Here is a 15,546-nt window from a genome sequence, read left to right on the forward strand (position 1 = left end):
AATTTTATAAGCTTATACATTTAAGGAAAACTCCTCAAATTTATGTTTAACTCATTTTTACTCATATGAAAGGCAGATGCTCTGGAAGTTAAACTGTAGAGAAATATCATGCCAATCTTTTTAAGTTAGAATTATTTCTCTCAGAAATATTTGGCAAGAAATTAATGAAATAGTTCTGGGATATAGCTCTATCAGAAAGTGCTTGCCTAGCAAATGTGAGGAGCTGAGTCTGATCTCTAGTACCCAAATAAAGTATAAAAAAACACCAGACGTGGTAGTGTCTGCCTGTAATCCTGATACCAGGGTGGTGGGGACCAGGGGAGTCCTGGGGGCTTACTGGCCAGCTGGTCCAGCCTACTTAGAGCGTTCCAGGCCAATGAGAGACACTGTCTCAAAAAACAAAAAAGGTGAATGGTCCCCTTTCCTGAGGATGATACCCAAGGTTTTCTTCTTCTTACCTCCACATGTACATGCACTATAATTCTCAAAAGCACACACGCACGGAAATAAATGAAATAGCTGGGCACCAGTTTATCTGTCACAGTCATCCTTTTCCTCTCAGGTTTTACAGGTTTTCTGGCAGGAAAGCTTCCACAACAAAGATATTTATGTCACACTCATAAACTTAGGAAAAGGATTCCCGTTCAGCTCACCACCAAGAGGCCCACCGTCCTGGGCTCACAGCCTAGAATGTCGTATTAGTAAACTGGAACGAGTTTGTCTCAGGATGGGTTTCGAAGATGGCAGGCTGTTTAATGAGTGTGTCCGCTTACAGCTGTTCCTAGATTCCTACTCTCCCAAGATTTCCCAGGGACTGCCCAACGGCCGGCCTACTTGCTCTTGGTTAACACGTTTTGAGAGGTTCAGAAGGAGAAATCTGCAAAGCTTCCAGGAAGCAGAGGCTACTGGTTGTAATCTTCGGAGTCAGGAATCATCTACAACAGCATTGGTCCTGGGCGGGCAGGCACCCGGTGGGCATCAACTGTAGTATACTGATACAGTAACTGTATCGTTACTCTGGCTTCAGGACACAGCACGGTCTGGCCAGCGCTTTGACTCTCAACTGTTGTCAGTTTGTTCACTAGGATATCACCAAACTCCATACTTGCTCTTTATCAAGCACATGGAAAACCCTCTTGCCAGGGAGTCTTGGCATAAGCTAGTCTCCTTCCCCAATACTCTCAGATCTCTCACTTTCTTTTCTTTCAGATCCCTGTTTACCGATGACACCCTCTTAAAGAGACTTTTCTTGATCTTATCTAAAAGGCTGACTCCTCCCCACCCCACGATCTCCTGCCACTTTCCCTCCTTTGCCCTTTTATATACATTTTCTAAGCGCTTTCTTTTGTTGTTGTTGTACCATGAAATCAAACCTTCATGTTTACAAGTAGGTGTGATTGTTAATATTGCCAATTTGACAGGATCTAGACTCACCTGTGAGAGAAACTTCTGGGCATGTCTGTGAAATGGTTTCTGCACTGAGTTAACTGAGGTAGGACGACCGACTCTAAGACCAGGTGGCACCGTTGGGACCCCGCATGGGACGTCGAAAAGAAAGTGTGTGAGCACCAGCATTCAACTTTCTCTGTGTCCTAACCGCGGGTAGAATGTGACCAGCTGTTTTCTGCTCCTGCTGCCGTATCTTCCTTGCCACAGTGGGCCGTGCCCTCAAATTGGGAGCTAAAAATAATTTATCCCTTTCTTAAGTTGCTTTTACCAGGTATTTTTGTCACAGCAATGAGAAAAGTGACAGTAGACAAATGTTCTACCAAGGAGTTTCATTCTTTGGCCCATTTCCTGAATCTGTTTTATTTTATTTTATTTATTTATGAGAGAGAGAGAGAGGGAGGAGGTGGAAAGAATGGGTACACCTGGGCCTCCAGCCACTACAAACGAACCCCAGACACACACACCATCTTGTGTATCTGGCTTACGTGGGTCCTGGGGGAATTGAACCTGTGTCCTTTGGCTTTGCAGGCCAGCGCCTTAACTGCTAAGCCATCTCTTCAGCCACCATTTCCCGAATCTTTACTGGTACTTAAGACTGTTGTAAGCAGTACTTGATTTACTGTTTGTCTCCAACATTAGAATTTGTGTTTGCATTAGAAATGTGTGTGGATGCCTGCCTGTGTTAGCGTGTACACATGCACGTGGGGACCAGAGCATAACCTCGGATGTCATTACTTAGACATGCCGACTACCTCTTTTTGAGAACTGGCCTGGAGCTCACCAGTTACACTGCACTGGCTGGCCAGCAAACTCCAGTCATTGATTTCTCAGTGCTGGGATTACAGATATGTGCCACCAGGCTTGGCATTTTTTATATGGATTCTGGGGATCACACTGAGGCCTTCATTCTTGCAGAGCAAGCACTGCATGGACTAAGCTATCTCTCCCACCATCAACATTGGAATGTAAGTCGAACAAGGACAAGGACTTTGCACACTGTTATGTGTGGATTACTTAGCAGTGCTTTTCATCTAGTATCTATTCAATAAAATTTGTTAACTGAGTTATGATTTGAATGAGTGTTTCAGAGTGAACCAGCCCTTTAAGGCACCATGTCATTAGTGCATTTTAGAATCACTGGCTACCGTAAGTGCTGTTGAATAAATCAAAACACCCTTTAAAAATGAAAGCACTATAGTTGCCCAATCATCATGTAGTGAGCTTGGGCCAAGCAGGCCCTAGAAAGCAGAAGCCTTGTGATCTCATCAAAAGATGACACGTGGGCTGGAGAGATGGCTTAGTGGTTAAGCACTTGCCTGTGAAGCCTAAGGACCCCGGTTCGAGGCTTGGCTCCCCAGGTCCCACTTTAGCCAGATGCACAAGGGGGCACATGTGTCTGGAGTTCGTTTGCAGTGGCTGGAGGCCCTGGCGCGCCCATTCTCTCTCACTCTCACTCTCCCTCTTTCTCTCTCTGTCACTCTCAAATAAATAAATAAAGTAAAAAAAAAAAAAATGACATGTTTTCAAAGTATTTCCAGCAACACTATGAAAGTTAGTAGGTTGAATGTTTAACTCGCATCCCATAGACTGTCTTCCTACAGACGTTTTTAACATCACAATCTGCACCAGGATGGCTCGTAGGATGCTTTGTCATGGCCAAGAATGTGGGAGTCCCAGCTTGGGAAATGCAACAGGGTAGTATTGACATGTAGAATTTGGAGATATTTAGTTGGATAGCTCTTTTTCAGATAATGGATGGGGAAAACAATTCTCTATCTTGCAAGAAGTTTATCTAACTGTGGTGGTTTGATTCAGGTGTCTCCCATAAACTTAGGTGTTCTGAATGCTAGGTTCCCAGCTGATGGAGATTTGGGAATTAATGCCTCCTGGAGGGAGTGTATTGTTGGGAGCAGACTTATGGGTGTTATATCCAGTTTCCCCTTGCTAGTATTTGGCACACTCTCCTGTTGCTATGGTCCACCTTATGTTGGCCAGGGGGTGATGTCCACCCTCTGCTCATGCCATCATTTTCCCTGCCGTCGTGGAGCTTTCCCTCAAGCCTGTAAGCCAAAATAAACCTCTTTTTCCCAAAAGCTGCTCTTAGTTGGGCGATTTCTACCAGCAATGCGAACCGGACTGCAACACTAACCAAGTTCTAGCCCTATTTATCAGCCTGAATTATTTGAGGCTTTCTTTATTCTACCTCTAAACTTTAAAAATTATTTGCCATTCTTTAGACAAAAAGAGCCTTTTGATTTTTTTTTTTCAAAGTAGGGTCTTAAACTAGCTCAGGCTGACCTGGACTTCACTATGCAGTCTCTGGGTGGTCTTGAACTCATGGTGATCCTCCTACCTCTGCCTCCCGAGTGCTGGGATTAAAGGCGTGTGACACCATGTCCGTCCGGCTTGTTTTTTGATTTACTTTCCTTTTTGTTGGTGTAACTGAGCTAGACAAGCACTGATTTCTCATTATTACCAAAGCAGTTGGCTCATGACAACAGTAAGCAAATGCCAGAGGCTGAATGAAGAACAGGACAGGTGATGACAGGGGTCAGAGGCATCGAACGCCGTGCTGGAGAACCACTTCTTCTCCAAGAGGCCCTGGGTTTAGCATGGTCAATTAAGGATAGTCCATCTACTTGGCCTAAAGTTGAGCACAATTTCCACCATGTAATTTCCTTTGTACATGTAGAGAAGTCACTTCCTTACGTAAGTGCTTCCCAAACTTAGAATAGCTCTCAGCCCCCAAGTATTGTCTCTACTTATTTATAGCTGTCATCATTTACTAGAAGCCAGTTAGAATAGGATGCATTTCCCAGAGACCTAAACAAGTTGCCCTAAATAAACAATACATGGAAGAGCCTGGGCTATTACCGTTAGGCTTCTATCCAATGTCCTTCCTGCACATCCTCTCGTTAAGAGGTGGACGTGATGACCTCAGGTTCCCAGCAGGTATGAAACTCATATGACCTTCGGTGCTTGCCATGTCAGTCCATAGGGAGGAAACCCACCCTCCCCAAAAGTCACTAGCCCTTTAAAAGAATTGACTTTAAGGATGGGGGGGAAGCACAAAACAGGTTCACATCAGGAATTTATGGTCGTTAGGCAATCTGACTGTATCATCTAGACAAAGTCTATGTCCCATTCCTGCCTATGTAAGATAGAGCACTGGGGACTCATGCTCAGAATACAGTCTTGTGGCCCTGAGATATCTTCTCTGAAGGAGTTTATCATTCTCACTCAATGGGTGTGGCTAGGACAAGCGCAGTTTATAAGTAGACAAGTGCAGTGTATGGTAGTTCCCTTCAAAGACTGAACCAAAAGGGCTTTGCTGGTCTTTTGTTGTTTGAATGGGGAATGTCCCCATAGGCTCATGGGCTTGAATACTTGGTCCCCAGCCGGTGGTACTGTTTGGGGGATATTATGGAACTTTGAGGATGTGGAGAAAGTGGGTCACTGGGGGTGGGCCGTGAGGTTTTATGGCCTGGTTCCTCATCCTGTTTGCTCTCTGCTTGCAGTCTTGCCACCATTCCTTCCTCGCCATGATAGTCTGTACCTCTGGAACTGTAAACTGAAACAAACTCTTTCTCCCTTCAGCTGTTTCTTGTCAAGTATTTGGTCACAGCAATGAATAAAGTGACAGACATATGGTCTAACTCTAAAGGTGAAATGGAAAATTAGACAGATCTTTCATATTTTCTGAAGAGTTGGAATCTCATAGACTTTGAGTTCAATGAATGGTCTCGTTTAATGTTCAAACTGGTATGGGAAGAACAAAAAAAAAAAAAAAAACAAGCTTCATCAGTGATTAAATAATGCCCTAGTAAGTAAACAAGGAAACAACTCACCTCCAGGTAGCCGAGGATGCAGTATTTCTGAGCTCCGTTCAGCCCACATGTAGAAGACGCTGTAAGCTGTGCACTACGGCCCACCAGGAGGTTGCCAGGGGCAGGACGGCAGGCACCCCTGCTGCATTCCTCATGAGTCTTTGAGTAGGTAAGCCAGCCTTGAACACAACAGAGACAGCTGTGTAGCAGGTAGATCCAGGATAGCCCAAAGCACCCAAACCAGTTAAGCTAGAAAGTTAGGTTCTATAACACTAGTTCTGTGGATCACTGAGTCCCTGGCTAGGGATGTTGCTAGTGCCCTCTCAGCCTGATGGGAACCCACAGCCTTGGAGATCTCACTATCGGTGTCCCCTTTCCTGGCCTGGACCAGCCTGAAGCCAGTAAGTGATGGTTACAGACCAAAAGGGCTTGCATAACTGCCTCAGGCTGGGGACACCACCATGGCACATTCATGCTTTTCTATGGCATCTGGCTGGAGCCTGACTCCAGCAGGGTTGTGTCTTTGAAATTCCTTGTCTTATTTCCAAGAGCTCCTTCTCAAATTCCTTGCACACAGATCCTTGTGCCAGGCTCTATTTTGTGGAAGCTGTCTGAGATAGCCTCCTTTTACTGGGAATTCTTTGTGGGTCACGTGGACCCTCAAGGAAGGAGAATTCTAACGTGTGGCCTGTCACATCTGTGGTCCAAAACATACAAAATAAATACAATTTAAGGATTCCTTGTGAAAATAATTCCTTTTAAATCAATTCAATTGAACCCTCTCAATAACCTGGATTGCTTGGTTCAGATACACTATGAGAAAAATTATGCTCCTCTGGGACAAAGTGAGACAGAATTCCAAGGAAAATGGCTCATTTTGATACTTGCTGTGCAATGGATCTGCTGTGAAGAGATTTTCTTGTGAGAGAGGTAAGAGCAGCAGCTGCCACTGAATGTCCTCTTCACTTTGTGTGGGAACCCTCTGAGGTGATATGCTTAAGGCTGTGGTTAAAAACTAGTTTTAGAGACCAAGTGTGGTGGTGCATGCCTACCATCCCAGCATGTGGGAGGCTGAGGTTGAGGGTAGCTTAGATTTGGGTGTATCTACAATGTGGCCCAACACAAAATTGTAAACTTATTTAAAATATTAATTAAAAATTATTTTTAAGTTTTATTTATTTGAGAGAGAGTCAGAGAGAGAGAGAGGGAGAGAGAGACAGAGAGAGAGAATGGGCACACCAGGGCCTCCAGCCACTGCAAACAAACTCCAGACACATGCACTACCTTAAGCATCTGGCTTATGTGGGTCCTGAGGAATCAAACCAGGTCCTTTGGTTTTGTAGGAAAATGCCTTAACCACTAAGCCATCCCTCCAGCCTTTAAAATGTTAATTTTTTTTTTGTAATTCGATTGTGTGATTCTTGAATGTGAACTTTGTAGATGACAATGTGTGTTGTAATATCAAAAGGTTGGACTAACCTGATGGAATGCTGGCTCAAATCAAACCAGACTAAATCAGAGCCCTCCCGCACTCACAAAAAGTTCTATTTTTTAAAATTCTATGTTTAAATGCTAAGTTCCAGAGAAAATGTTAAGTTTTTTAGAAAAACTATAAGTTTATGTCATAAGTATATCAAGCCACTGTTAAAAATAGTAGCAAATTACTCAAACCCAGTAAGTCCTAGATAGAAAAGAACTTAAGTGACTTAGTTGCCATTGATTAGAAAAATTTCAGCCACAGAGTAGTCTATTTTCCATTTCCTCTTAAAAATTGTTATAATAAAATAAATAAATCAATAAATAAAATTGTTATAATGGCAAAAACATCAGAAAACTAAGCAGAACATCTGGACAGGCTGTGAGTTATACATTCAGACAAATGTGTCTCTTATTAGAGACACAGAAGAAAACACACAATAATATATCAGGATACCAAGATGTTAAGACATCTAAAAACTCTGAACCATAGTTCAAAGTTCAATTTCCAAGGAATTATTTGACTCTAAGGGAAAGGTGACACTGAATCATGAAAATATTACTTCATTGAATCATATGAAAATATTACTTCAGGGGGTTGGAGAGATATGGCTTAGCAGTTAAGTGCTTGCCTGTGAAGCCCAAGGACCCAGGTTCGCTTCCCCAGTAAACACGTAAGCCCAATGCACACGGTGGCGCATTCACCTGGAGTTTGTTTGCAATGGCTGGAGGCCCTGATGCGCCCATTCTCTCTCTTTCTGCCTCTTTCTCTTTCTGTCTGTCTGTCACTCTTAAATACGCAAATAAATAAATACATAAATAAATAAATAAATAAATTAAAAGTATTACTTTATATCATTCTAAGATAGAATGAAGATGAAATTATGGAATAGCCAAGAAAGCAGAGGTTGGTAACAGTTAGATATACCTAATAACTATACTTGGGTATTATTTATCTATTTAGCATGGACAAAGAGATTTTAGGCCTTTAAATTTATTATATTTATTAATATATGAAGACTGGTCCCAATTTTGTTTGCTGGGTGGCATTAGGCATAATGTTTAATGTTCCAATTTATCTAAATTGCTGATTTAGATTATAGACAAATCTTTCTAAAATGTGTAGAACTGTAGATCTTCAGAATTCTCTATTACAAAAAAAAAAAAAAAAAGAGCCAGGCATGGTGGTGCACACCTTTAATCCCAGCACTCGGAAGGCAGAGGTAGAAGGGTTGCTGTGAGTTCAAAGACACCCTGAGACCACTTAGTGAATTCCAGGTCAGCTTGGCCTACAGTGAAACCGTATCTCAAAAAAACCAAAAAAAAAAAAAAAAAAAAAAAAAAGAGAGAAAACAAAATATAAAATACTTGGACAGATACTGCACTGCATTCTGTTATTCTTTCTTGCATATTAAAGTCACTAAAAAGTACTTATGAGTAAGAAAAAAGTCTCTTTAAAGTTGTTTAATCTCAAATTTATTTCATGAAAGTTTTCTTTCTGTAAGACAGCCTAAATTAATATTCCATGTAACACCTGGAAAACACTTTGGAGAATACTAATCTCAATATTCTTCACTTTTTCCATTCAACCCTGTAGCTCTGGAAGTGGGGGGATTACCATATGTCACGTGGAGAATGGATTTAAAGTTGAATTTCAGGAACTGATTTTACTTGGAAGTCATATGTAATCAAAATTTCTCTTGAATGTTTTACAAACGGCCTGCTGCTGTGGCATGCCATTCTCTGAGCATTCAGCTATTGCCACCTTATCAGAGCAGCTGTGATCATCTGCAAGACACTTGCAATGAGGTTGGGTCTGGAGATGTGTCCTCATGGTAGAGGGTGGGGACAGTCTTTAGCTTTGAGCTACTCCCTCCTGTGACCCCATCTTCCAGCTCTATGTAGTTCTCTGTGTGGCCTTCAGAGATTCTAGGAGTGTATTACAGAGGCTCGAAGGGAGGAGCTCCATCTGTGTACATATGAGGAAGTCATCATCAATGTTAAGGTGAGACTTTCCGGTGCAGCTGTTAGGAGTCACCCAGGCTTTTGCAAATGAGCCCAGTAAACTTAATGGTCCACCAAACTAGACCCAAATGAAATTGTTCCTTCAATCTTTCATTGGTGCTCTATCTTGGGAGAATAGGCATTAATTCATATCACCTCAAAAAAAACAATAAAAACAAAACAAAACTAATGCAACATCTCCACGTTCAAAATATATGGCTTGGTGTACAAAAATTCTAACCATATTTGAAAGCCATCAAGTCGGGACAAGGAACAAAGAAAATTCTATATGCAAATGGACCAGCATTTATGCCATTCTAAGTAGAGTGTTAATTCTATACAGGGGTGGGGGAGAGGGCATGTGAGGCAGTCTGAATTAGTTCTTGCCATTAGTAGACAGGCTGATTGAGATGAATGAGTAAAAGGAAATAGAATCTTACTGGATTCTAAAGCTAGCACACATAATGTCGAGTATACAGAGAGGAAGAGTCCACTGTCATATTTTATGAATAGCTAATTATAGAAATAGTTGTTCTTCCTATGCATATGTATGTGCATGTGGTATGCATACATGCATGTTTACATATATTGTGTGTGTGGCTGTGTGTGCACATGGAAATGGGTGTGTGTGTGTACTTCTGTGTGCATGTGGAGACCAGAGGTTGACCTTGGGTGTTTTCCTCCATCACACTCCTCTTTATTTACTGAGGCAGGGTCTCCCATGTGAGCCCATAGCTTGCCAGTTCAGCTTTTCTAGCTAGCCAGCTTGTCCCACAGATACTCTGTCTCTGCCTCTCAAAGGCAGGGATTACAAGTGGCCACGGCATCCACTCAGCATTTGTGTGGATGCCTGTCATCTAAACTTTGGTCTTCATGTTTGGGTGCCAAGTGCTTTATTCACTGAGTCAATCCCTCAGTCCAGCTGGTCATCTCCTCCTCCTTTACTTTCTCCTCCACCTCCTCCTCCTCCTTTTCTTCCTCCTCCACCTCCTCCTCCTCCTTCCACTCTTTTTCTTTGGAAGCAGGTTTCACTCTAGCCCAAGTTGACCTAGAACTCACTCCTGTAGTCCCAGGGGCTGGCCTCAAACTCGGGCGATCCTCCTACTTCTGCCTCCCAAGTGCTGGGATTAAAGACTTGCACTATCCCATCTGGCTATTCTTTGAACTTATATATTTGGGGGTTGGAGAGATGGCTTAGCAGTTAAGGTACTTGTCTGTGAAGCCTAAGGACCCATGTTCAACTCTCCAGATCCCATGTAAGCCAGATGCACAAAGGTGACACAAGTGTGCAAGGCCGCACATGCTCACAACGTGTCACGTGCATATGGAGTTCAACTGCTGTGGCCGGACGTCCTGGTGCACCAATTCTTTCTCTCTCTCTTGCTCTCACTCTTGCTCTCTTGTGTTAAAAAATGGCCAGTCTGTTGGGCTTGCCTCAAAAAAAATTTTTTTAAAGATGTATATTTGAACGGTACAGTGTCATTTCTAATTTAGTTAAAGTACTACAGTCTTGCTTGATTCTGGATGCCAAAAAATTGTAGACATGGCAATTAAAAAATATATTTTAAAATGTTTTTTTTTAATTATTTATTTATTTATTTATTTGAGAGCGACAGGCACAGAAAGACTGATAGAGGGAGAGAGAGAATGGGCGCGCCAGGGCTTCCAGCCTCTGCAAACGAACTCCAGATGCGTGCGCCCCCTTGTGCATCTGGCTAACGTGGGACCTGGGGAACACAGCCTCGAACCGGGGTCCTTAGCTTCACAGGCAAGCGGTTAACCGCTAAGCCATCTCTCCAGCCCAAAAAATATATTTTATTTGAGCAGAACATGGTGGTACACATCTTTAATCCCAATACTTGGCAGGCAGAGGTAGGAGGATCGTCATGAGTTCAAGGCCACCCTGAGACTACATAGTGAAATTCAGGTCAGCCTGAGCTAGAGTGAGACCCTACCTCGAAACCTCCCCTGCCAAAAAAATTTATTTATTTATTTGAGTGAGAGAGAAAGAGGCAGATAGATAGAGAGAGAGAGGCGGATAGATAGATGGAGAGAGAATATGGGCTCACCAGGGCCTCTAGCCACAGCAAACAAACACCAGACACATGCACCATCTTGTGCACCTGGCTTACATGGGTCCTGGTGAATTGAACCTGGGTCCTTAGGCTTTTCAGGCAAGTGCCTTACCACTAAGCAATCTCTTTAGCCCAGGGACATGGGGACATGGTAATTTTATAAAAATAAAATAGTTTCTAAATGTAAGAGCACAGGTCCTTGAATAGCTCAAAAAATTTAAAAATAATGAAGCAGAATGCATTAGTGTGTCTGATGTCAAGTCTGGCAATGTGGCTACAGTAAACATTTACATGATGCCCTTTGATCAATGTAAAAGAATAGAGAACCCAGAAACAGACCCTCAAAAACATGACCAAATGATATGTGAAGTGCAAAGGCAACTCAACAGACAAAAGACTGCTTTTCCACTACATGCTGCTGGAGCAATAAACATTCACAGGCCAAATGATGAGCCAAACCCACAACTTCGCAGCTTATAAGTAAGATGGGCCATGGACTTAGTTAGAGCTACGAAGCTGTTATAAAACACAGGAGCAAATATTTGTGTTTTAGGACTAGGCAAACAATTTTTTTGTTGTTTGTTTTTTGAGGTAGGGTCTTCTCTAGCTCAGGCTGACCTGAAATTCACTATGTAGTCTCAGGGTGGCCTCAAACTCATGTCAATCCTCTTACTTCTGCTTTCTGAGTGCTGCAATTAAGGTGTGTGCCACCACGCCCAGCCCGGCAAGCGATTTTTAGAATAGACAATAAAAGCATGATCTGCCAAATCAAATATTAGGAAATTGCACCTTATAAAAGCTAAAACCTTTTGCTTTGAGAAGGACCTACTGAAAAGCAAAAAGATAAACAATAGTTGGGAGAATAGAACTTCAAGGCACATATAAAACTAAGCTTCTCTATGTAGGATATAGGAAGTGTTCTTTCAACTCAACATTAAAAAGCCAATCAGGCCTAGGGAGAGAGTGAGAAGGAGGAGGAGAAGGAGGAGGGAAAGAAGAAGAGAAGAGAGAAAGGAATGTCAGGGGAGGTGAGGGGAGAAAGAAAGAAGGAAATCGCAACAAAACAATAACAAAAGAGAAAATGGCAAATTATATGAGTAGAAATTTCACTGGAAATGCATTTCTTACAATTGCTTGCAAACTTACAGTGATCTTAAAATCAAAAACACTTAGGCTTAGGGTGAGGGCCTTGCTACCCAAAATCACATTGACCCCTGGATGATGAACCAAGTAAATCTGATGTTGAGATAATCACACTTGACACTTCACCTGACCTTAGGCACTTGTCACTTGAAACGTTAAAATTATGGCAAGCCTTATTTCAGCAGACAAGAAAGGGATGATTCTGTGATGAAAAATAATTACTATGCTATCAAACAAGTTTTTTTTTTTTACCTCAGATTTCTCAATTATAAAACATAAGGAAAGAATTTTTTTCCATGGACTTATTTTACATTCAATGGATTTCCTTCTTTCATATTGACCTAGAAAATTACAGGTTATTGAAAATCATGTATACATTCTTCACAAAAACATTCCATCAAGGGCTAGAGAGATGGCTTAGCAGTTAAGATGTTTGTCTACGAAACCTAAGGATCTAGGTTTAATTCCCCAGTACCCACATAAGCTAGATGCACAAGGTGGTACATGCATCTGGAGTTCGTTGGCAGTGGCTGGAGGCACTGGCATGCTCCATTCTCTCTCTCTACCTGCCTCTTTCTCTCAAAATAACTGAATAAAATAATATTAAAAATTTTGTGATTATTATCAGGCACAAAGTGTTTAAAGACTTAAAACAAGGTCAGGTATAACAGTTCAATGGATGATATATGTAGATTAACTAAGATTTACCTTCCAGGAATGTATTCCTTTAGACAAGTTACATCCTGAATTATTTTATTAGAATTGTTGCCTTAGTGATGTAACATGTTTTTATAACCTGGCTTGGCCAAACTTGTGATCAGGTATGAACTTTTCAGAAGACATATCCTAGGACTTACTGAAAATTCTTCTTATAACCCAAGTGAAAATGATAGCTTTTAGTCTAGAACACTTCACACAAAATTGCTAAAAACACAAAAAAAGCTTCATGTCTGAATGCAGACTTGGAGATTCTTTTTGGGCTCAAGTTGACAACTGTCAAATTATCACATTAGCAGTGGGTTAGAAGTTATTGAGGGCATAAAGATGCTTGCATCTTTGGAAAAATCAATTCAGTCCTCAAAAACCACGTAAGAGATGATGGTAGAATGCTATCAAAATAAATTTATAAAATGAAGCAAAGTACAGAACATTTTCCATAAATTCAAGGATTATGCCTTAACAATAACTACCATTATATAGCTTTTCTGATTTGGTAATTTTTCATATTGTTATAATTTTCCTAACCATGCGAGATGCTTTCATATAGAGTTCCCTTCAGAGCTGTAGAGGACGTAAATACACACAGTTGTGCACCACACACTTTTGGTGATCATGGGTGATAAGGACCATCTGTTATATATGGCTTCCACCTTGCATATAATTCCCCAAACCTGGGAGCCCATGAATTTTAATGATTTCTTCTCCTTTAGAATGATGATACTGTTTGCTTTTTCTTTTTTTTTAGGCTCTACTACATGTATAAACACCCACAGTCAAACTACTGCTTAGAACACACCCAACTGGCAATGAATAGGCAAAACATGAGCCAGAAAATGTCCAAGCTGAAGATGTGTGGGTCTTCATGGATAGAAGCTTGATCCCAGACAACCCTAGAGATTTGGTTTTAAGTAAGGCAAGTTTGATTTGGAATCCAAGATTCATTACAGTGGAACCTTTTCTGACTAAGGGCACTTATTTTTCAGGGTTCCCACCCAGAGTGAGGGGTTCCCTGACTGATGAGAGCTCTGTCAACACCCAAGTGAGTGGCTTAGACCTTTGCAAGCTGTAGGGGACAGAGGCAGACAAGAAGATAGAAGGATCCCCAATGTTGGCCTCTTCTGATTTTGGAAAATGGTTTAGTGCCCAAAACTCCCAAGACAGCTGTAGATTAGAACAACTGTTTGGAGGTCTGAGGCCAGATTCAAGCCTTACAGTCCTGGGATGCACGTGGACTATGAACAGAGGGCCAGGTGGTTCAGTGTCTGGGCTTCCATAGGCTGAGGCTCCCTCCAAGGCAGGGAATTTGCAGCAGAGAACAGAGAAGCCCTCACCATCTGTTGCTGCCCTTCTTTGCTCCATTAACAGCTAATTTAACTAGGAATCTGAGAAATTACCTCCGGGTTTGGGAATGGTGAAATTAAGTGGTGAGGTTCTAAAAGTTTACTGCCCTCAAAAAAAAAAAAAAAAATCAGGATGACTCTTTGAAGAGAGGATTCAAAGCAATTTAGTTAGAATTCAGTATCCAAAGGCAGGGTTGTTATAGAAAAGTCAGGATCAAAAACAGTAATTGCTGGAAACATCTTCTGTATGATTAATGCAAATTATTCTCAGCTTATTAAAGACAACACAAGCGTGGAAAAGGTGGCTCTTTAGCTTAGCTCTGCTGTTTGCTTACTTAGAAGAGGTAAAATAGCTTGAGAATTCTCTACACGACCTCATCACTGGGAAAAATGTGGCATTCAAAGCAGCATATTAAGAGTCTGAAATTATTTGGTGTCCCTTTGTATCTTTTTATTTATTTCTTTGAGAGAAAAAAAAAATGGGCATGCCAGGGTCTAAGCTGCTGCAAACAAACTCCAGAAGCATGTGTTATCATGTGCATCTGGCATATGTGGGTCCTGGGGAATCAAACCTGAGTCCTTTGGCTTTGCAGGCTAGTGCCTTAATTGCTAAGCCGTCCATCTAGTCCTCCTTCTGTATCTTAATCTTACTTTTTTTTTTGTTATTTTTTTTAATCTTACTTTTCTTATTTATGTGCTCATGGTAGCCTTCCATCTATGCAAAACTGAAATTACTATGTGTGCATATTGGGTACATTTGAATGTAATTTTCCAGTTGTTTAACATGATAATACAACAGACTATGGCAGTACAGAAAAAAATAAGTGCATATGTTTTTAAATATAATGTTTTAAAAATAAAGTACTAAATGTTTTAGGATGATTTAATAAGTCAGAACATGGATTCTGACAGCTAATACTTACCAAGGTGTAGAATAAAGGTCAGTTGAAATTGCATTCTTTCCTCAGAAAGTGATTAAATTCAAATGTGCTAGGTTAAAAATAGGCTAAAGTCAGTCACTGATAGAATCAGCATATATTATTTAAATGTCTCCAGATTTGTCTAATGGCTTATACTGTTTAAAGACATGAAACATCTGCAGTGCTCTTTAAAAGATAAGAACATATAAAATTTAACAAATTTTGCTAATCATTTTTGTCATTTTGAAAACATGGAATTCAGTACTTTATAAGAGATAATATATAGAATATTTCCTTTGCACATATAAGTTTAACCTACTTCTTGTCCATTCTTCAGATTTTTTCCTAAGAATCTGCATCATATATTTACTCATAATAGGGGAAAAAATAGAAACTTCAAGAGGACAGGTAAGATTGAGATGATATTACATGTAGTATTGCTGCCTAGAGAAAAATCAGTTAATATTTTCCTGTAGTATAATTTTTTCCTGGCAAGTAGTTCTCAAACATGATATCATATAGTTCGTTTGCTTTAATCAATATAACCTAGACCTCTTTCTGTACCAACAACAGTGTTTTTACATTAGAGGCT

At 41.0% G+C, this 15,546-nt stretch overlaps 1 protein-coding gene across 1 annotated transcript in view; it reads right to left on the bottom strand.

Moving 5' to 3' along the window:
- The window catches only part of Lamb4 (laminin subunit beta 4), a 106,785-nt gene extending 91,794 nt beyond the window's left edge, over window positions 1-14,991 (bottom strand). Inside the window, exons 1-2 of the mRNA XM_004652675.2 lie at window positions 14,958-14,991; window positions 5,298-5,455 (exon numbers count right to left, since the gene is read on the bottom strand). Of these exons, the coding sequence (XP_004652732.2) occupies window positions 5,298-5,455; window positions 14,958-14,991 (192 nt within the window). The remainder of the gene's footprint in view (window positions 1-5,297; window positions 5,456-14,957) is intronic.
- Window positions 14,992-15,546: the final 555 nt, after the last annotated feature.

Source organism: Jaculus jaculus, chromosome 16, assembly GCF_020740685.1.
Source record: "Jaculus jaculus isolate mJacJac1 chromosome 16, mJacJac1.mat.Y.cur, whole genome shotgun sequence".
In the NCBI taxonomy this organism is placed as follows: domain Eukaryota; kingdom Metazoa; phylum Chordata; class Mammalia; order Rodentia; family Dipodidae; genus Jaculus; species Jaculus jaculus.